Below are 14,840 nucleotides of genomic sequence, written 5' to 3'. Positions count from 1 at the left end.
CCGACCCTCCGGGCCCACCAGCCAGCCAAAGCAAACACAGGAGATGGGCATTGACGGGCAAGACCCAAGTCACTGATCCAAGTCACATTAGTCTGGGCCCACCCTGTTTCAATCTCCGTCAAGCAGTCCCAAGTGCCCCGGGGTAGGACCCTGCTCTTATATCTCCTAGGGACGGCACACCTGACTGACACTGCTGTACTACCAGGCCGTGGAGGTGTCAAGGTGGTAAGGCAATTGGGTGCTGCGCGTGGCCCAGCAGCACTCGCAGTGCTTAGGAAGCAAGGGCTGTCCATGCTGCGTACCGGCCACAGCAACCCAGATCGTGGGGTGAGATAGGAATGGGTCTCTCCCTGAAGGCTCGGATCCCCTGTGGTTCTCTTTTGAACAAGCCCCGTCAACATGCAGCCTTCAGCCCACCACCTTGGCAGAGCAGGTAGCTGGTCGTGAAGTCACCTACCTCATGGTGCTGGGCCCAGGCTGTTCGCAGGCACCACGTCATGACAGTAGGCTGGCTGTAGGGCCAAGCAGGCTCAGTCACCCCTGGAGTCCAAGCGCTAGGATGGCGGGGTATGACTCTACCACGCTCCTCCCAGTGGAGAGTACACATATGGTGCAGGGACCGGTAAAAGCTCCTCCTACATGCATGCAATCGCTTTTACGCTATCAGGGTCCTTGCCCAGGGACCCTCAACTGATCTCCGCTCTGAGCGGCAGTGACCCGGAGCTGCATGCCTCAGCACTAGGCTGGGTAGGGCACAGTTACTACCCCCTGCTGATGGGTGCTGTGGGAAGTTGACATTACCCCAGTGTCAGTGGTAAAACAGGTCGTCTCATCGGTGGGGGATGGAGAGACCGAAAAGTGTCTCACAGTCATCTATCACCACGCCCTTGGCACATTTTTTGAAACAGTTTAATGCCAATTTAGAAAAAAAATATTTTGACGCAAAGGTACGCAAACAACTTGGCAGTAAAAGGGTTACAAATGTACATCTATCAATTCAATTCAATTCAATAATAACTTTATTCGGTAGTTTAAAAAGAAACACCATAAAAGTTCACAATAAGCGAATTGCAAAGTTTACAAAGGTTGAAAGCCGATATAAAAATACAATTGTTAAAAAAGCAATTAAAAAAGACGTCTTAGTTTATATATTTTCGACCTTATCATAACGTACAGATTTCCTATTCCTAGCATACTTTCATTTATGCAGAGCTAATATATGATTCGTACTCAAAGGTTTGTACGATGACGAATACAAAATTTGAGAAAACATACAATCGCTTTAGCATAGTTTTCATTTTCAAGATACTGGAGTGCCAGATATGCAGTGCGGCACTGTCGAAGTCCCCAGATTTTCAAAATGGGCAGTATCCAGCGTTTGCGTGGTTCAGTAAAAAATGTACAGAATAACGTTGTATGTATTGTTGTTTGTAAAGACACTAAGTCACACGGACACATGGGGAGTGTAGATGACCAGACATTTTGCTTTGGAAAAGCAACCAGTAAATGGAACATATCAAATCTAAAACGGGTAAGCAGCATTTTTTCATATTGTGTTAAACTGGAGTTCAAATAGGGTTCAATGGTAAAAACAGTCTGCGCTAGTAAGGAATGTTGAACAGATGGTTTATGAATCTCAGATAGTAATCGTAACTGGCGTAGGTGTACAAGGCACTCTCTTTTTAGATCCTTTTTTGAGATTTCATTTATCAATAACGGTTGATCAAAAAACTTCCTGTAACCTAAATCTGTTAATAGCGCTTTAACATAGGATAACCATTTAATTTTCTTGCAGTGATCAAGTGTCAAGATATCTTGGATGATTGCCCTAGTTAGTTGGCATTGCTCAGTGACCCATATTTGACGCCACAACATCACTGGTTGTAATTTTATGATGTCTGTGATATAATCAATGCCCAGTTCTGTGTGGCAGGCATAGGTGGAACAGCTTTTAGGAACCGCCAACAAGTATCTCAAAAGGGTGTTCTCGACTTTTTGTATTAAATCCACGTTTGCAAAGCCCCATATGCCTGCCCCGTATTTTGCCGTGCTTACACATTTTGCGTTATATATTTTGTAACAGTTCTTTAGGTGGTCGCTGCCCCAGTCTTTGCGAAAACATTTTTAACGAAGTTGTCTCTCGCAGGAATGAAAGCTTCCTTGCGTTGATAGCTGGGTTCCATTTGAATTTCTCGTCAATAACAATCCCGAAGTAGGGATCGGTTGTAGACCTGTACAGACGTTCACCCTGTACAAACAATGTCCGATTTTTGCCATTTCTTTTCCCCCCGCATGCATGGTGTAAGTTTTCTTTGCATTTAGTTTCAAATTTAGACTCGCCATGAAGGCACAGTACCTATTTAAGGCCAGCTGTAATTCGATTGGTGTTCTTGCTAAAATGACAGCGTCGTCGGCATATAGGAGCGCTGGTATCTGCCGACGTGCTATTGAAGGAAGATCTTTGCTGCCTTGGAGCATGGCAGCCTCTAAGCCATTAGTATAAAGGGTGAATAAAAAGGGGGCCAGTACACATCCCTGTCTGACCCCCTTTTCCACCCTGAAAGTGTCCGTGAGCTCACCTCTAACCCCGCCTGTAGTACCTGTATACAATTCTCGAAGAAAGTCCACTATTGGGGGAGGAACTCCCATTTTCAAAATGATACTCCACAGCGTTGAGTGTGCCACGCAATCAAACGCTGCGGAGAGGTCAACATATATCATATGAAGGGAGGACCCCTTAGCTTCTACGTATTTACCGGCGAGTAGGGACAAATTTAAGGCCTGATCGACTGTTCCTAGCCCCTCCCGGAAACCATATTGTATGTCTGAGATGATGCTATGGTCAGTGGCCCACTCCTGGAGTCGATCGAGAAGTATTCGCCCTGCCATCTTCCCGAGCGAGTCCAGGAGGGAGATCGGCCTATAGCACGATGGACTGTTTCGATCTCCTTTTTTAAATATGGGGACCAGTGTCAATGTTCTCCAGGAATCTATTAGGCCCACTTCAATGGTGGCATTCAAGACGTTGGTCAACAGGGGAGTCCATAGATCCGGGAGGTATTTAAAGATGCCAACAGGAAAGCTGTCCGGGCCCGGAGCTTTGGCTGTTTTTGAGGATTTTAAAGCTTTTTGGACCTCTTCGTGGGAAAGCTTGAGGTTTATTGGATAGATGACCTGGGTCAAATCAGATTGGTCTGTATCTGTTGTGGCGTCTTTGCAGAAAACTGTTGTGAAGTGTCTCACCCACTCCCGTTCACTTATGGCGACATCAATTGATGGAGAGTCTTCTTTATCTGTTAGAAAGGGAGAGCGGACTACCTGCCAGAACATAGTGCTGTCTTGTAGTTCCGAGCTTTGGCTGAGACGTACCCACAGTTCAGCTTTCATTTCTTTTTTCCTATTATTTAGGGCAGCCGCGTACTCTTTTCTGAGTCTGCTAACTTCTGCTCGGTCTCTGTGATCTCTGTTTAGAGCTTCCTTTAACCCCTTGCATGCTGATGACGGAGCGGTTCCGTCATCAGCTACGAGTGAGCTGTGCTGATGACGGAACCGTTCCGTCATGACTCCGCCCGCGCAAGGCGGAGTCAGCATGGGCGGGGAATTCCCGCCACACGCAAGGGGTTAAACATGTGCATACCTTTGTGCATGCTGAGTTAAACCAACCTTTCTTTTTGTGGTGATTTTCTTTGTGCGTCCTAGTTAGTTCTTTTTGCATGTTTTTTGTAATCGCCAGAAAACTCTTTGACTTCCTTCGGTTGTGTTATGGGATCCAGACAATTTATGATGTCAGCTTGATTATGTGTGACTATTTTTCTAGTTGTTGTTTCCTTATCGATACTGCCCCATTTCAATGTATAGCCGTTCAGGGAGCCTAGTGCTAGCTCATGTTGGTTTAAGACAGTCATAATATCGTATGGTTTAATTGTTTTTATTTCAGAAAGAACCATAGTATTTGGAAAATGGTCACTCAGAGGATTTTTGACAACCTCAAATTCTTCTATGGTAGAACCCATAGATGCTGTAATTAATATGTAGTCAATTAGACTTATTAAACCTCTACCATTGAATGTGGGGCGGAAAGGGACTGATGCAATCTTTATTTCATTGGCAAAGCTTAGCTCTAATTCGGTCATGACTTCGGTCATTTTTTCTCCCACATTGGAGTGTATAAAATGTGTTGCATTTTTGTCAGCCTCGTCACTAATGCCACAGTTATCATTATTATTGCTGTTCCTGCATAGGTGGAGGTTAAAATCTCCCCCCCAGATTATCGTACATGACTTTTTGATATATTTCGTGCGTTGATCTTGTAATATTGCAGAGATCTCTGAGAGAAGGGTAATCAAATCAGTGTGGGAGAGATTGTTATAGAAGTTTACTATTAAATATAGTTTTTGTTTGGTAATCTTTAGGACTATGATCTGGAAATTATCCTCTAATCTTAGAGGAAGTACATCATCCACAGAAAGAGTGTTTGTAATATATGTAGCTAACCCACCACTATTTCTGCCAAAGGTTGATTTCTTTGCAGGTGACCAGAATGTTTTAAAGCCCGCTATGTGTATTGGCCTAATAGCCCAGGTCTCCTGAAGGCAGATACAACCGCTCATGTTGATCTGACTTAGGAAACTGGGATTTGTCTTTTTTACAGAGAGACCTGCGATGTATAAAGTAGAATCAACGGCAGTACTTGTGTCAACTGTAAGATCTACTAATTCTAAGTTAGTGGGAGCCGATACTACGGACATCAAAACATCTGTCTCATGGTGTTTTATTGTCAGATGATTAGATGTATCAGGGGTTAGAGTGAGCTGGTTTACCTTTTTTTCGAGGTACTAGATGTTGTGGATGTTAAGGGTGTTAAAATCCTCCCTATTTTAGAGGGTTGTGGAGGTTCCCAGTTAGAGTGGAGGCTGGGAAGTCAGTCATTAAAGTCCAGCCCAGAAGGAGCATTAAATCGGTTGTAGGGCGGAATATTGTAGGGAGTAGCTAGTGGCAGGGCCGCTTGTCTCCATCGGTTATCTCCATTCTCTTGGTAAGAGGTTTCAGAAAGATAAGGATGAATAGCAAGGAGTATGTGTGTTTGGCTCTGATGCCATTGTACCGAGCCTGTTGGATAAAGAAACTTGGGGTTCTGATGAAAAATGGAGGGGTACGTATCAGAGGGGAAGGACCTTTCTGGAAATGCATTTGTAAAATTAGGTGGAATATTATTATTTGTATTTAACAAATGCCTGTAAAAGTAACCTAATGGGAGAAGGGTTGTGTTAAATTCCCATGTAGAGGGTGAAGGGCCTTAGCTAATGTCTTTTCGGCCCACTGAGGGTTCTTAAAAGTAATCGCTACACAATATTATTTTTTCCGTAAAGGGCCTATCCAGCCTACTCTTTGGGTATGGGAAATTTCCCCGGCACATTCCATTGGAAAATTAAAATTCAAACTTAGGCAATGTAGAATCTTATTTTTCAGAGACGAAGTGGTTTCACTCTGCTCTTGTTTGAGTGTCGGTACATTTACCAATACAAGTACATAGGCTCCGCATTCAGGGGGGAGGGTGATGCGTGAAGGGATCTGTCTTAACCTGTATGGTTGTTTATACGGTGTCTTAGATTGCTGGGTCCTTGCAGCCATGTAATTGGATTGGGTAAGTACCTGTGATCCCTGTTGGGATGCTATATGGGGCTTCCCTGATTGATTAGTGGCAGATTGAGTGTTCGTGTTGCCAGTGGGAGATGAACTGTTAGATGATAAAGGTTTATTTACAGCAGTTGGATTATTGCTGGAAGTCTTCTGTTTCGGCTTAGGTGCTGGGGTAGAAATAGTTTTTGGTTGAAGAGTAGGTGTTTTGCTAGTGTTTGACACCACAGCACTATTTTGGGGAGCAATGGATGCGGTTTTCCTATTCAGGGCTACTAGTTCTTCAATTTGTTTTTCCAGTCGGGCAAGCCTGGTTTCGACTGGTGATAGATAGATACTTAGGAGATCCCCCATTCGTTCAATCAGGTGGTCGCTATCTGTAGTAGTCTCATATTTGTCTTTATATTCCTCCCCTGTGTTTGTTTCTGAGTTCCCCAAGGGTTGGTGTGTTTCATTGGGTGTCTATTTGCTTTTCTGTTCTCTCACACGTTGGCGTTTCTTAGAGGCCCGGGTCGCCGCTAGAGTCAGTTGCTTAGTTTGTTTTGGGATTGCGCCCCCTTGTATATTGACAGGTTCATTTTCTTGGGTATCGTCTACAATTTCGGGTGTTGAGCCCACATTGAGGGCTGGAGATCTTTCTAAATCAGTACTTAAATCACAGTTGGTGCTGGAATCTGACACTGATAAATCGACCTCATTTGTTAGTATACAGGGGTCGTTTTGGGTGAACGGTAGCTGATTGTGTTGTACTAGAATTACCTGGGGTTGTGGCAAATTTAATGCTTCCTAAGGAGGAGCGTTTAGCAATGCTCAAATCGCGTGATACTCTTCGCTGCAGTAATGAAATGCTAAGATCGATAGCATCGTTTGTTCTAGTTATAAAACTGTCTATTGGGCCTAGAACTGAAGCTGCTCCCGCAGCAGTCTTACTTCTACTGCCTCTCGTGGTCATATTGCGGTTTATAACGGTAAAGCAGTTAGTTGGTACTAGTTGTATGACCCACTATAGATGTCTATAACTACACCCAAGGTACACAGTAGTACATAGCAGTTACTAAACGATATCCTTCTTGGTGATGTAGCTGAGATGTTAGGGCAGTGGACCCAACCCGACCTCTTCGTCCTCGGACGGCCACAGACGGCCCGCCCTTTGTTCAGGCGTGCCCCCGCTTTGTAGCGCCGCCAGGCGCTCGCTGATGACTCCCTCCAATGCGCGCTGGCAATGCCCCCTGGGAAGGCGAGTTCTTCTCAACTGCGGCCGCTGGTGTAATTGCGGTGCGGCGGCAGGAGGACTCGGCAGGGTAGCGTTGGCTGGGAGGAAGTCTGCACAGGGCTGCTCTGGTCGAAGGGAAACAGTTGATGGCAGGCAAGTCTCAAAAATCACTTTTGGGGCTTATTACACAGACCCTTCTTTTAGCGTCCATAGAATACACGGATGGCCGGGCGTGCCCCCGCTTTGTAGCGCCGCCAGGCGCTCGCGGATGACGCCCTCCAATGCGCGCTGGCAATGCCCCCTGGGAAGGCGAGTTCTTCTCAACTGCGGCCGCTGGTGTAATTGCGGTGCGGCGGCAGGAGGACTCGGCAGGGGAGCGTTGGCTGGGAGGAAGTCTGCACAGGGCTGCTCTGGTCGAAGGGAGACAGAGTTGATGACAGGCAAGTCTCAAAAATCACTTTTGGGGCTTATTACACAGACCCTTCTTTTAGCGTCCATAGAATACACGGATGGCCGGGCGTGCCCCCGCTTTGTAGCGCCGCCAGGCGCTCGCTGATGACGCCCTCCAATGCGCGCTGGCAATGCCCCCTGTGAAGGCGAGTTCTTCTCAACTGCGGGCGCTGGTGTAATTGCTGTGCGGCGGCAGGAGGACTCGGCAGGGGAGCGTTGGCTGGGAGGAAGTCTGCACAGGGCTGCTCTGGTCGAAGGGAGACAGAGTTGATGGCAGGCAAGTCTCAAAAATCACTTTTGGAGCTTATTACACAGACCCTTCTTTTAGCGTCCATAGAATACATCTATCAAATCCTGGAATGTTTCGAGCTTCTTTAAAGGGAAGTGGTCTATCTCACAGGAAGTTTGTCATTTATTAATCATTGGAATGTTTCCAAGGCTGTTTTTGGTTGGCTAGCTGCATGGGGGACTCCTTATGCTTCATGTAGGTTTCACATTAATTGCCTATATTGTGTTGAACGTTTGGAATACAAGTGCTTACCAGCAATTGCCCAATTGAATCTTACCGGCATACTTGATAACTGCGTTCATCAGCCCGACCTGCATCCCCGGACCTGTGTGTGCTTTCCGCTCTCCCCCCGGCGCTGCAGACCAACAGCAGCTGATGAGCGAGAGGGAGCCTGACTACAATCCCCAGCTGCCTTTGCACCGGGACCGGAAGGGAGGAGGTCATCCAGCGCGCCAGGCGGCGTTTAAAGTCAAGGCTCCACATCGGTGGAGCGAGGGACAGTAATTGCCCAATTGAATCTTACCGGCATACTTGATAACTGCGTTCATCAGCCCGACCTGCATCCCCGGACCTGTGTGTGCTTTCCGCTCTCCCCCCGGCGCTGCAGACCAACAGCAGCTGATGAGTGAGGGAGAGCGTGAGGGAGCCTGACTACAATCCCCAGCTGCCTTTGCACCGGGACCGGAAGGGAGGAGGTCATCCAGCGCGCCAGGCGGCGTTTAAAATCAAGGCTCCACATCCGCATCGCGGGTGCGCGCGGGAGGCCTCAGGGGCCTGAAGTGGTCGGGTCGGGCCACCCCCCTAAGATCGTCAGTGGGGATCCCTTAACCAAGTTAACGTCAAGTACATACGGCGTGTGGATAACTAAAATACTGCTCAAGGATGACCAAAACACAGAAAACCCCGATGGCCACTAGATCTACTACCAGATTAAAAACTGTGAGTACACCACTACCCACTATTACTGCCATAGACATTATGCTGCAAAAAACTATTAGTGTAGTGGCGGATGCTATCCAGGACACAGAGAGGCGACTTTCTTTGACTACAGACTTGCGCTTCCCAAACTTGTCCTTACATACTACAAATAATACCCAAAACATGGATGATACCGCCACATCGCAGGAATCCTTACTGATGCAATCTTTCACAGACCTACCAAGGTCGCATGTCAAAGACAATACACCAAAAACGTTGTTTACTGACCCCACGGTGAATTCTAACCAGCGGTGGAAACAACATAAACCGTGAGCACACTTCGTCTCCAGACGTTGATGTTCAACTAATAGAGAACCACACAACGGTTACCCACTTGTCAGAAATTCAAATTTCTAAACAAACCATCATTCCTAATTGTACCCGGAAAAAACGAAAAACAAAACATCTCAAGAAAAAAAACCATTGCCTATTAGGCAAACCGAAACGCTCAATTAAAGACATGTGGCAGAAAACAACAACTCAGGGGAAATCTAATGAAATTATCTGTGCGGGCCCTCATCGAATCCCCCTCAGGCTCTAGACGCACACCGAAACAACAAGAATAATGCAGAAAATATCCAGGTCAACGAGCAGACAGGACACATAGTTAAGACACCCTCCGTGAAAATACCATCTATGAGCGAGATTGAAATTCTGATTAAATCCCTCTTACAACCTATCAGCCAACAGATTGCTAATATTGAAAAGGCTCTAAGTAAATTCGAGAGGGCACAAAATGAAATATCGTCTAGCATTCTCAAATTGCTAAAAATGCCCAATATAGGTCCCACCTTTGTCCCAGCTAGTACAACCCTTAACGTTAAAAATCCAAAAACTGTAACAAACTCAAGTGATCCACTTGTGAGTACAGGTAAACAGAAAAAGACACAGCAACAGGGTACAGGTAAACAGAAAAAGACACAGCAACAGGGTCCCCCTGTTACTAATGACTTGCCTTTAACCCCACAAATAGCACATCTCTCAGAGCAGACCGCAGCTACACCCATTAATAACACGCAAACTACTCGCATACGTGAGGTTGACGATGACAGTGAATGGGCAGCAGAGGGTTATCCTTCAAACTCAAACACAGCTCCTGCTGAGGCATTAAGACATCCAATTTTACCAACCGCAAACTTACCTACTAAAGTAATTGGAGTACAGCAACCTAGGTCCACCATGACACGAACATCCTCCCACGTAAATTTGCCACCAGAGTCTAATGCCTACACAATAGTCATGATCGGGGTTCCTAAAATAGATGATAATAGGGGGGAATCTTACGTAGAATTAAAGAACAAAGTGATGCAATGGCTAACTACACACAGGCCACTCCCCTCCAATATATTAGGAACCATCTCCCATGTGAAGAGAGTAGATTGGGTGGGCACACAATTTAAATCTACAGAGGGCGATTGTATCGTGGTCACTTTTAAAAACAGAGGAGCGGCGAAATTCATTGCTAACTGGAGGAGCTCTGTGACAAACAGTCTGATTCGAACAATGGGCCTAAGTTACTTTTATCCCTTTCACTCGGATAACCGAAGGAAAAATTACAAACACCATTACGTCCAAGAAGGACCCTTTGCACCGCAATCTTACCTTCAACCTTGGGCCCCCCCATTTGACTTTACTCAAGGAATGCCAGTGGACTTAGAACCACATTCATATGATCATTCCTGGGAAGGCAGAGCGTATAACTATCCACTTCCAGCAACATTTGAGAGAGTAGGGCCCACACAACACCGAGATTATAAACACTCGAACTCACATTATAATCATTTCGGGATCCCAACATCAAATAGATATGACGCCTTATACACCTTTGATTACCTGGACGAGGTGGATTGACTGCCATCCGCTTTACTCCCTGGTTTTTCCCCTGACTGGGTGGATACCCAAGGCCATTCCAATACACCATGTAAGATTAGCCCAACAATAACTGTCGACCTCTTAGGCGTTAATTCAGCCAATACAGTAACAACAACGATAACCCTTTGCCCAGAAAGCCCTCCCCTAGATCAGGCCCTTACCCCTTCCCTACCTGAAGCAAGTAGCTCACCTACACCTATAGCTCTTCACCCCTCACTCATTACCAGAAGTCAATTGATAGATTCAGAAAGCAACGTTAATCCAAAACTGCATCCCCCATAAAGTATGATCACAGAGCCACCAACAGATCAAAATGACTTCAATTCTATCAAAATTCTGTCATGGAACATCGCAGGACTGGCTGCGAAAGCAAACGACCCGTTGTGGTTATCCTTTGTCAAAAACTACACCATACTGTGTTTCCAGGAGACTTGGCTTGTAGACAATAACGTTTTTATTGAGGGTTACCAAAGCTTCTTTGTCCACGCATCTCCTTCACCTAGTGGTAGGGCAAAGGGGGGCTTAGCAACATTTATCAGTCTGTCTCTGATATCCCAGATAAATAACACACAGCTGGACAGTAGGAATATTCAGTTACTGGATCTCAGGAAGGAGAAAAAAGGATTAACCCTGGTCAACTTCTACAACTCTGTTACATCACCAGGAGAATGTAATATCGTCATACTTCAAAATATCCTACGTGAAAAACTGACAAAATTGCCCCGTGATAAAATAATTGTTGGCGACTTTAACACGCACACTTGTGGAAATCCATCTACGACATCCCTGGGCTCTCTCGGCTGTGGAAACAGAACAGGCCCTCACTTTGCACATTGCCCCCCGAGGAACAAGTATGAACACTTTAACAGATGTCCTGATCTTGAGTATGGCACTGTCGCTGAAAGATGACTCTTTTACTTTTAAAATTCCAACCTTTAAAGGATCAGAGTCAGGCTCTTTTATAGATCACATACTTCTATCAGTTGGTGTGGTAAACCAGGCATTAAACGTTGACATACTTGAAAGCACTTATAGTGACCATAACCCGCACTACCTTGAGCTACAACGTGGCCCTTTTGTTCTCCAGAAAAACATCAAGGACCCGGGAGTGCTAAAACCAGTAAATAACAACCGCCGTCTGAAATGGTCCACGATAAATAGCGACACTTTGCACGAGTCTGCCACAAAGTGCTGTGAACAAGAACTTAACATCTGCGGCTCGCACACCACACCCCCAGAGTCCATCTTATCAGCCTTTGCGTGGTTACAAAAAGGATTGATCAACTGCTTTCTGTATCCACAAAAGGAACAATCGCTCAACAACCACGATGGTTTGACCACACTTGCTCATCAGCCAATCAAAAACTGAAAACTGCCCTCAAGAATAAACCAAGAGACCCCTTACTTATCAAGGCCTTGCGATCAGAATACAAAACTGCTCTGGCATCTCGCAAAAAGACCATAAAAACAAACATCTGGGAGTCTTTGCCTTGATCCTTCAGTCTTGGGTAACAGCTCGAAATTCTGGAGCACAATCAACAAGCCACTTTTCGACGATCCCAATGCTGTCAGTCTCGAAACTGTTATACCCGAGAACGATTGGATCTCCCACTTCAGTTTAATTTTTAAGAGCGATGCCCCACAGACAACACAAGCTCTTAAACTTCCTGAAGGCACACCTTTGCACTTTACTGTCAAAGAAGTTGAATTGGGGATCCGTGGTCTAACTAGCAATAAAGCCCCGGGCCCAGATGGCCTTCCCCCGGACTTATTTAAATCAAACATTCCTTTTTGGGCCCCTATCCTCACAGCGGTCATTAACGCTGGGGCCTCAATAGGGACTCCAAATTCCTGGGGAGCCTCCACCATCGTTCCCGTATACAAGAAGGGCGACAGAACTAAAGCAGCATGTTACAGACCAATTTCCCTGATAAATTCAGTCGCAAAAGTAGTGGGAGGGATTCTCTTAAACAGACTGACTACGTGGGCCAAAAACAACAACATAATGGCTTCAGTTCAATATGGCTTCAGACCGGGGCATTCAACAACAACCCAATGCCTGAACTTATACTTAATTAGTAGCAAGTATACCCTGGCCAGAAATGGAACATTATATATGGCCTTTATGGACCTTTCATCGGCCTTTGATTGTGTTGATAGAAGCAAACTCTGGGACGTCTTGCTGAATATGGGTGTTGAAAATAATTTGATTAATTTTCTGGCAGACCTTCATAATGATACACGTGCAAATGTTCGTTACACCACAGACTTGAAAGTAACTAGAGATTTTAAAATCAATAGGGGGGTTAGGCAGGGCTGTATTTTAGCACCTTTTCTTTTTAACTTATACGTAAATGGTCTCGAGGAGCATCTTTTAAAAACTGACACGGACTACCCTCGCATAGGGAAAAGGGGCGTTCCCGTTCTGCTCTACGCAGATGACGCCGTCCTTATATCCAGAACTGCACTTGGACTCCAGAAACTATTAGATTCCTTTCATCAATTTATGAATTTGCGTGGCCTGAGCATCAACAACTCCAAATCATTTGTCATGAAGATAGGCTCAGGATCAAAAAAGTTTTACCCCTTCTCAGTTAACGGGGAAAAAATACCAACAACAAAAACCTTCTCATACCTTGGAGTATTGTTTGATCATAAACTTACATGGGGTCCCGCTATTAACAAAAAGAAAGGTGAAATAATAAGGACCAATGCTGGAATAATGGACTTTAATGGGCAATACACCAGTGATCGCCCTGATGAAATTATATCAAGCAAAAAGCATTGCGGTCGCCTGTTATGGAAGTGAACTCTGGGGCTTTGCTCCAGTGGACGCCCTCACAGCCATTGAAAATAACTTCCTGAAACAGGTCCTGTGTCTACCAAAAACTATTGCTAATTTTTCCACTCTCGAGGAACTGGGCATACCGCACTTAGGAGATAAGCTTGCTGTAAACCCTCTGCTCTGCTGGCTAAATTGCTGGTTGAACGATGCAATACCATTAACCCATAATATCCTTCTTGAAGCACTCACCTGGGAAGGGCAATTTAAGATACCCTGGCAAAAATACATCAGAAACTGCCTCCAAGATCTGGGCAGGTTGGATCTCTTCCTAACACCTCTGCATATATCCAAGAAAGATGTAACATACGTAAAGGATACTTTTCTATTGAACCGACAGCTTGCTAGGGAAGAAACTGAATTGAAGAAGGGTAGTGTAACGAGACACATATTAACCAAAACTTGTATGCGAATTGAACCATACCTATCCTGGCCCATCTCCAGATATGAGCGCTTCTTGTTGAGCAGATTTCGTTTTGGTCTATATCACCTGATGCTAGCCGTACCGAGTGGCGCCCACAGAGGGCAAGTGTTGCCACCTTGCGGCTGCGACAATAAGTCTCCGCAAGATTTGGCACACTTTTTATTCCTATGCTCATGTTATTCAAGACCACAGAAAATATTTTTAAACCCTTTGCTTAAGAAATTGAACTTTGTGCAAATAAAGCCAGCATTACTATATCTCCAAATGCTGCACTGATAGTACTTTCTTTACTTGCAACTTTTTAAAAACAGCCCTGAAATTCAGAAAAAGCATGGAAGGCTAACCCCCAACTGAACTTTATTACCCCAGTAAATAAGTCTTTGGAAAAGAAAGCATACCTACATTTGACCGTGATATGAATTATTCTCTCTGTGATTATCTGCTTCTGTTGTTTTAACATTTTTAACCATGATATGTATATATATGTATTTTTCTGTACTTTTATTACTGCATTTCAGACAGTCGAATAAAGAACTTTGACTTGACTTGACTGGAAGTGCTTACCATTCTGGTGATGCTAGGTATTTCATTCTAGCTGTGCATAATCTGATTGAGTATTATGCCTTCATTAATAAGGCAAGGCCCCCTGCTTCTTCTGCATATGGGATACTTTTTCTGGCTACCTTATTGCTGTCCTGACACTACATCTGTTGTCCCTTCAAATCTCCTTCAGCACGTGCACAATTGGTTTCTGGACACTTATCAGGTGCCAGAATAAGTTTTCTGTATGGTGACACTGATGTCCTGATGGAGGCTGAACGTCAGAGGGTGAGTTGCTCTTTAACGTTGGGATGCCCTTCTACAATTGTAATTCTTTTAGGCTCTCTCTGCAAGAACTTGGGTCACAGTCTAAATTATTTTGTAGTGCATATGCATAAACTGATAGCTTCCATTTTTGCATGCAGAGAAAGAAGAACCTACGGCAGTGGCAGAAGAGCTTGACACCAAGCAGGACGAGCAGAGTAAAAAAGAAAGCTCACCAGAAAAAAGTGAGTACAAAGTAAGGGGGAATTAACAGGCTGCCATTCTCGAATTGTTGCAGTGTGTTTAATCTGCATTCTTTTCAAGCAACAAA

General features: G+C 45.0%; 1 protein-coding gene across 10 annotated transcripts in view; it reads left to right on the top strand.

Moving 5' to 3' along the window:
- The window catches only part of ATF7IP (activating transcription factor 7 interacting protein), a 673,891-nt gene that overhangs the window by 234,029 nt on the left and 425,022 nt on the right, over positions 1-14,840 (top strand). For all 10 annotated transcript variants that reach the window (XM_086958904.1, XM_086958898.1, XM_086958874.1 and 7 more), the window contains one exon: positions 14,671-14,754. In XM_086958904.1, the coding sequence (XP_086815030.1) occupies positions 14,671-14,754 (84 nt within the window). The remainder of the gene's footprint in view (positions 1-14,670; positions 14,755-14,840) is intronic.

Source organism: Lissotriton vulgaris, chromosome 1_1 (assembly GCF_964263255.1).
Source record: "Lissotriton vulgaris chromosome 1_1, aLisVul1.2, whole genome shotgun sequence".
Classification (NCBI taxonomy): Eukaryota; Metazoa; Chordata; class Amphibia; order Caudata; family Salamandridae; genus Lissotriton; species Lissotriton vulgaris.
The sequence above is the reverse complement of the archived record's forward strand: the minus strand, read 5'-3'. Positions and strand labels throughout refer to the sequence as shown.